Genomic DNA, 8,060 nt, shown 5'->3' with positions numbered 1-8,060 from the left:
TCTTTTGACACCAACTAAATATATGTATGTAATCGAAAGTCTTCATCTACACTGAATTTTTCTACAGCTAAGTCATTGAATATATATTGACTAGATATACATGTTTACATGGTAACAGAAAGAAAGAATATATGTGGTTCCTAACCTATATTGTTCTGACCTTACTGTTAGGCTTATTTTGTGCTTAATGTAAATAGTCTAAGCAGACCTGGGTAAAGGTTGTCTTTCAAAGATGAAATCACATGGTTTCCAAAAATGAACAAGTGTGTGAAGCAACTGAATAAACAAATCTTGACTTTTGATCTCTATATTTGGTTTGACGTATTCTAGAACAGTGCATATAAAAGCATAACTCTGTAATACAGTATTAATTCTGCAAGATCCTCTTTGCTGTTATGAATCAATATTTGAAGCTCTCGATCTTGTCTGTTCTGCTGTGGATTCAACCATGGTTTCAACTGTCTTCATGTCTACAATTGTAAGTATTACAAGCCATTTTAAATATTTAGGTCTCTGAAATAGGTAGTGTTTTATATAGGGCTATATACTAACAAAGGGCAAATGTGCACTAAATCATTACAGCCAATATATACATTATGTATTTGCCTCCATTATCTCACTGTCGCTAGACTGATCAAAGCAAATTGACTTCAAATAGTTATTGTATATTTACACTTTTATACTCTATCAGCAAACAACCCCCATGGTTATTAAAAAAGAAAGTGACACAGGCAGAAAGATTTGCTATACTAAGCTGTTAAAGTTTATTATAGGGAATCCCACATATGTTATTAGTACATTTTCACATGAGGAAACCCATAAAGGAAAGCTAAGAGACTCAAGGGGCTAGATTTACTAAGCTGCGGGTTTGAAAAAGTGGGGATGTTGCCTATAGCAATCAATCAGATTCTAGCTTTCATTTATTTAGTACCTTCTACAAAATGACAGCTAGAATCTGATTGGTTGCTATAGGCAACATCCCCACTTTTTCAAATCCGCAGCTTAGTAAATCTAGCCCAAGGTGTCTGCACCACTAAATGAAAAGTTATGTACTAAATTGCACTCAAATGCAGATATCCACAATCCCATATTTATTCAATAGTTTTGTACACAGAGAACTCCGAAGTAAAGTAGATGATTTAATTATTACCACTAGTCCTGTGACCCACTAAATACAAGTTAATTCAGTGTTTCGGTGGTACTTTTATAGAGAGAGAACTTATTACTGTCCATTATGTGATAATGCAATTACTTAATTTACTATGTTAATTTGAAAGTAGTGCTTACTTAATAAGTCTTGTCCACACAAGAAGAGTACTCACACTGCATTGCAAATGGAGCCTGTGCAGTCATGGACATAAGTTTTGAGTATGACACAAATATTGGTTTTCACAAAGTTTGCTGCTTCAGTGTTTTTACAACGTTTTGTCAGATGTTGCTATGGCATACTGAAGTAAAATTACAAGCATTTTATAAATGTTTATTGACAATTACATTACATTTATGCAAAGAGTCAATTTGAGGTGTTGACACTTCTTTATGAAGACCTCTGCAACTCACCCTGGTATGCTGTCAATCAACTTCTGGGCCACATACTGAGTGATGGCCACCCATTCTTGAATAATCAATGATTGGAGTTTGTCAGAATTTGTGAATTTTTGTTTGCCCAACCGCCTCTTGAGGATTGATCACAAGTTCTCAATGGGATTATGGTCAGGGAATTTCCTGGCCATGAACCCTAAATTTCAATGTTTTTATCCATACACTTAATTATCACTCTTGCCTTATGGCAAGGTGCTCCATCATGCTGGAAAAGACATTGCTTGTTACCAAACTGTTCTTGGATGGTTTGGCCTTCTTGACACCAGGTCATCCTCCAAAAGTTTTGGCCTCACTGTGCGTGCATATGCACTCACACCTGCCTATTGCCAATCCTGAGCAAGTTTTGCACTGGTGGTGCCCCGATCCTGCAGCTGAATCAAACCTTAAAGAGACGGTCCTGGTGCTTACTTGATGTTCTTGGCAGTGGAGGGCTGGCAAAGTTTATCCCAGAGGGCAAGACTCAACTCAGCAGCCTATTTTAAAGGAAAAAAATGCAGGTGGCCCAGTAGCTCAGGCCAAGGTAGCCTACTATGGGACCAGCCTGGGGGGCAGATGCCCCCTGCCCCCCAGCCCAGCCTGCCCCTGGTTCTTGAGCACCCTGCAGCCTTCTTCACAACTATTGAACCTCTCTCCTTGAAGTTCTTGATGATCTGATAAATGGTTAATTTAGGTGTAATCTTACCAGCAGCAATATCCTTGCCTGTGAAGCCCTTTTTGTACAAAGCAATGATGACTGCACGTATCTCCTTGCAGATAATCATGGTTAACAGAGAAAGAACAATGATTTCAAGCACAGCCCGTCTTTTAAAGCATCTAGTCTGTAATTCTAACGCAATCAGCATGAAAAAAAGAGATCTCCAGTCTTGTCCTTGTTAACACTCACCTGTATTAATGAGAACAAGCCCTTTGTGGCAGGGCTGAAATGCAGTGGAAATGTTTTTGGGATAAAGTTCATTGCACACAAATTCTTGATAGCTTATTTGTACACTGAAATTTAAAGTTGATATTTGTGTGTTACATGAAAAAACAGACAGTATTTAACTTATGTGCAAAATAGAAAACTAGTTTTCACCCTTTCATTTTAACAATGTTTTTTGTCCTTGAGATTTAAGTAAGAAATTTCTTATCTAAGTTTCTTAATGAATCAGGCCCTTTGTCCTTATCTCTGCGATGCTGGAATGCAGCTTGCGTTCCACAGTCCATACTTCGTCCCTGTGAAGAGGATGAAAGAAAAAGAAACAAAAACTTAAGTTACCAAAGCCTACACCCTGTCATGGGCACTAGGAGTTGCTTACCTGAGTTTCACCAGATGGAACTCTGCTAGAGAGGCGGGGTTATGGCACGCACCTCAAAGCAGGCAGGTGAATGATTGGAGCGACACAACAGCAGGAGAGTAGAGAGTCTGAGGAAGTCAGCGACCTGCAGCTATGGTTAGAGGAAAGTCAGCGACTTGGAGCAGTAAACTGGAGGCTGAAGATAATGTAGACACGAGGAGTGGACGTGGATAGGTGATGGTAGGTAGAGGAGGAGTCAGTGGTCTGCGTACAGCAAGTTGTACCACTGTAATGATGAGAAGAATAGTACTCGTGCAGGTAGGTAGCAGGGTAGTCAGTGGTCTGCGTTCAGCAAGTTGTACCACCGCTATGGTGAGGAGTCTGGTCCAGGTGTAGGTAGGTAATAGGAGAGTCAGTGGTCTGCGTATAGCAAGTTGTACCACCGCTGTGATAGGAGGACTTGTCCAGGTGTGGGTAGGTAGCAGGGAAGTCAGTGGTCTGCGTGCAGCAAGTTGTACCACTGCTGTGAGAAGGAATGAGGACTTGTCCAGGTGCAGGAGAGTGAAGTTGAAAGGCAAACTGTGGCTGTATGGAAACAGCGCGAGTAGAGCAATGTCTTGTGAGGCAGAGATGGAAGGCACAATGAATAGTCTGTATGAAGTAGATGCCTTGCAGTGAGGAGAAGCTGGTCACAGCAGATATGCACAATAACGCTAAGTAGTAGCGTGAGGAGATATCGTAGCTTGAGTGAAAGCTTGTCCTAAATGAAGCAATGCAGTAACACAGTCTATATGGGTACTTGTACCCTGTGCAGCAAACAACAATGGATACAACTGGTATGCGAGCAATAGGCAATAGTCAATAGTCAGTAGAGCATACCCAGTTGTGTAGATCCAGAATCAGCTGAGAAGTGAAGCGTTGTAGCGGTATGGTAACCGCCGCTGAGTTGAGCAGGGAGCAGCGTGGAAGCTGAAGCATGAGTAGAGCTGAAAGCAGTTTGGAAACTGTACACACGAGTAGAGCTGGAAGCAGTTTGGAAACTGCACACAGGAGTAGAGCTGGAAGCAGTTTGGAAACTGCACACAGGAGTAGAGCTGGAAGCAGTTTGGAAACTGCACACAGGAGTAGAGCTGGAAGCAGTTTGGAAACTGCACACAGGAGTAGAGCTGGAAGCAGTTTGGAAACTGCACACACCTAAAGAAGTTCACTGGGAGTGAGACTTCAAGATCAGGCAACTACCTAAGGCTGCAGGTGCCTTAAGTAGGGAGGGGTGATTGATCCATCAATCACATTAGTGGTAAGGTGTAGTTGTTAAAGGGACCTGCGCATGCCCAGTGCGACAGGATGGCGGACGGCCGCGGTTCCACACAGGTGTGAGCGGGAAAGATGGAGAACCACGTACCAGAGTGGAGGCACTCACACTCCGGTGAGTGACACACCCATTGCTACATCGCTGATATCCTATGCTCCGCGAAAGCCAAGGAGTAAGCAGAGGAATGCACTGGTGCCTGTGCGTTACACTCAAACAGGAAGTTCAACCTGTCTGTTTTGTTGCCGCATTTACAGAAATTTGCTGCAGCTGGTTATGCTGAGGCCTGAGAGTCAAACGATTATAGTATATTTTGAGCTTCAAAGAGTGTTGTGAAAGCTTCTATAGCCAATTCTAATTCTGTAATTTCTTTCTGCTTAGCCTTCTTTTCCACTGAGGCCAGCTGAATAATAACTCCACATAGTGTTGCTTTATGGGTTTCCTAGTCAAAGGCTTGGATGTATTTTCAGGATTATTATGTTTAAGGAATTTGAGTATTGCTTGAGTGACTTTATCCCTGATATCCTTCTTAATTGGAAGAGTATCATTTTGCACCACTGAATTTTGTGGGGAAGCAAGAAACAAACAAACTGTAATACCAGGAGAACTGCTGATCTATCTTACTAAATCACAGGGATGATCCTGGAAGCCAGTAGAAATCTGATGTTATTAAGATCTACGAAGATAATATTAATGCATGAGAATACTGTATTAGGAGCTGATAAATACAAGTAGGAGTGCATCAAGAGATGGAGAACTCTTCACAACTCATAGAAGTTATTTAATTTGAAGACGCTATCTATCTCTCTGGAGTCTCTGTTCGAGAGTTTAGAGGGCTCTGATCTATTTAGATTGAGTTAAAGAATCTTGTTAAAGTTACCCCTATGATTATAGATGCTTTGTCAACTTGAAAATGTTTTGAGAAAAATTAGGTATGGAAAGCACCCTGTCCCATATTTGGTGCACATACAGTGGCTATTGTGAATGGGCATCCCTTTACATTTCAGGAAGATATACTAATGCCTGTGCATCTGTGAAGGACAATGATTACAATACATACCAAGATTGCTAATCCTTTAGATTTTTGGTGTTTTACATAACCGAGAGCCATTGTACATTTTTGAGGTTTATTGAGGCTGTTGGGATTTAATGAAAATATCCTGAAGTTCATGGAGGGTATTTATTGTGAGAATTTAGTTTTGGATTGCATTCTTTATGTACTTTGTTACATCATTATGTATGTAAGGTGCTAAAATTATGGCCCCCCTAAACTGCTTGCCTCACAAAATAATTCATGAGCTAGTTTGGGGGAGCCCCTCACTTAAATCATCAGAGAAACAAGTGCAGAGATCCTGGTGAAGGTTTGTAATTATGCCTTGTAATGAGGGTAGATCGATAGAAGACTATTCAGTACTGAAACCTATTCTACTGGCTAGTGAATTTCAAATAACAGCTCCCTCCTGTGGTTGAAGCAGAGAAATACTCAGCAAGTTCAAAATAATTAATAGTAAATCACTGAGAATAAATAATGGTGCTTTTCCCTTAAAGGGAGGACATTGTCGGGTACAAAAAACTATCGTTTCAAATGGTTACATTCAAATAACCCTAAAAGGTATCTGGCAGTGGGAATATATACCACTCTCCCGCTTCAATCATCATGGGGTACATATACAAATTGTTGCAAGATCGGGTTAGGGGTGCTGTTTTCTGAGGTAAACAGCTGCCCTTCCTATGCATCAGCCATACAATATCACACCAGTCCAGTGTGTTGGTTCAAGTAGCTGCAGCTAGTTTTTTTCCAAAATGAATGAGTGTGATTTATGAGGATAGTCAAAGGACCGATTAATTATAAGGATTTGTAGTAACTATATGTCCGATCACAATATACTCCTTGTAGAACGAATACCTCCTTACCAATCAATATGCTGCAATAAAAAATTGTTCATATTTCAACTGGGGGATACAAACATCCTACCTCACTGATTAAATATCAAACCTGATGAGTATTTCATATGTTCATGTGGCTGGAACCTGCTGGTTTATTGGAATATTCCATTGACTGTTATATTTAAGAAGTCTGTCCATACTTTATTTTTGATTATCTGATTTTTATGAAACCGATTGCCTATGCAAATTTTAATGTATAAACTATATATTTAATGATGCAAAGATGCTATTATTTTTACGTAATAAACCATTTCATTTCAAAACCCTAATTTAAACCTTTTTGATGTAAAGTGCCAACATTCTAAATTAGTTTAATTTCTGATTTTGCCAGTTCTTTACTGACCTTGTCTCGATCTTGTCTCCTCCAATTACCTACTATTAATTTTATTCCTCAAAATTTCACCGGGGAATTAATGCTTCAATCAGGTTTTTGGTTTTTTTAGAATGGGTTGTAAGTGAATGTAATTAATAACTTTTTTTCACATTCTTAAATGTTCTGCCCATTTGTGTCTCCAATTCCTGGATGTTCGCCCAATATATTGCTTTTGACAAATGCATTCTATTATATGAAATTCTTGGTATTACTTTCATGACTTTTTTAATCTGATGTATTTTACCCATAGTTGAAGAGATTAATTCTTTGGTTTTGCTTCCTTACTTTAACAAGTTCTGCACGTTAGAAATTATACTTTTAATTAGTTTATATTTTAGATTCACAGTTCTCCAATCAGCTTCGGACTGGCCCAGCGTGCTACTGGTAAAATCACCGGTAGGCCCGGTTACCTTATGGGCACACCCCCTTTAACCCGTGGGCAGAGCTTACCTGGAGGCCCGTCCTCACGAGTTGTCCTCTCCTCTCCGGCGTCCCCGCTGCTCAATTGCGATTGCAGCTGCGATCATGTGACCCACCCCTCCCCCTGTCAGCTGATGTTCCCGCCTCCTGCCGCCGCTGAAGAAGAGAGAAGGAGCAGAGAGCCTGCAGCAATCAACATCTCGGTAAGTATATTAACCATTTGTGTGTGTGTGTTTTGTATTGGGGGCACTATGTGGCATAACATTTGGGGCACTACTGGGGGGCATAACATTGTTTTGGGGGCACTACTATGTGGCATAGGGGGACTGCCTATCTATACTAAACTATAGGGGGGCTAACTATTAGTGAGGGGGGCTGCCTATTCTAAACTATAATGAGGGGGGCTGCACAGCGAACACTATAGGGAGGGGGTGATGGGACCTTTAATGCTGAGGTGGTTTGGGTCTATAATTTAATGTGGGGCTGAGTGTGGGGAGGAGGGCTATCTATTAAATGTGAAAATTAATTATTTAATGCTGGGAATGGTCGTGGGAAATGGATGTATTAAACGTTAATGCTATTAATTTATTGCTGGGACTGTTTGGAGGGAGGGTAATAGGTTTATTTATTAAATGGGAATACTATTAATTTGATGTTGGGGTCGGTTGGAGGGAAATAGATCTATTTATCATATGTGAGCACTATTACTTTAATGTTGAGGCTGGAGAGAGGCCTAATTATTAAATGTGGGTGCTGTTGATTTAATGGCAGGGAAGGATGGCGTTTCTAAATGTACCCATTATTTTTTTCAAATAGGGCCCTGAACATTCCAGTATCCAGACAAGCCACAACTAAAGAAACCAGCAGCCACAGGTGATAAAAGTGACAACAGGTAGGACTGTCTGTCAAATGTTCTGAGTCTAGCGCAGGCTTGGCTAACCTGTGGTACTCCAGATGTTGTGAAACTACAAGTCCCAGCATACCCTTACAGCAATAAGCTGCTATATATTGGCAAAGCATGCTGGTGCTTGTAGTTTCACAACACCTGGAGTGCCACAGGTTAGCCAAGCCTGATTTTTGGTGACTGTTCGGCCCAATCTAAGGGGCAGGTCAAGAATGTGTATTCTTTATACAC

General features: G+C 40.6%; 1 protein-coding gene across 1 annotated transcript in view; it reads left to right on the top strand.

The window, feature by feature from the left end:
- Nucleotides 1–371: 371 nt before the first annotated feature.
- LOC142143522 (complement C3-like) overlaps nt 372–8,060 on the top strand; it is a 183,812-nt gene continuing 176,123 nt past the window's right edge. Inside the window, exon 1 of the mRNA XM_075201418.1 lies at nt 372–478. Within this exon, the coding sequence (XP_075057519.1) occupies nt 396–478 (83 nt within the window). The 5' untranslated portion in view covers nt 372–395. The remainder of the gene's footprint in view (nt 479–8,060) is intronic.

This window comes from Mixophyes fleayi, chromosome 1, assembly GCF_038048845.1.
Source record: "Mixophyes fleayi isolate aMixFle1 chromosome 1, aMixFle1.hap1, whole genome shotgun sequence".
NCBI lineage: Eukaryota > Metazoa > Chordata > Amphibia > Anura > Limnodynastidae > Mixophyes > Mixophyes fleayi.
Note: the sequence above shows the minus strand (reverse complement) of the source record. Positions and strands in the feature narration are given on the sequence as shown.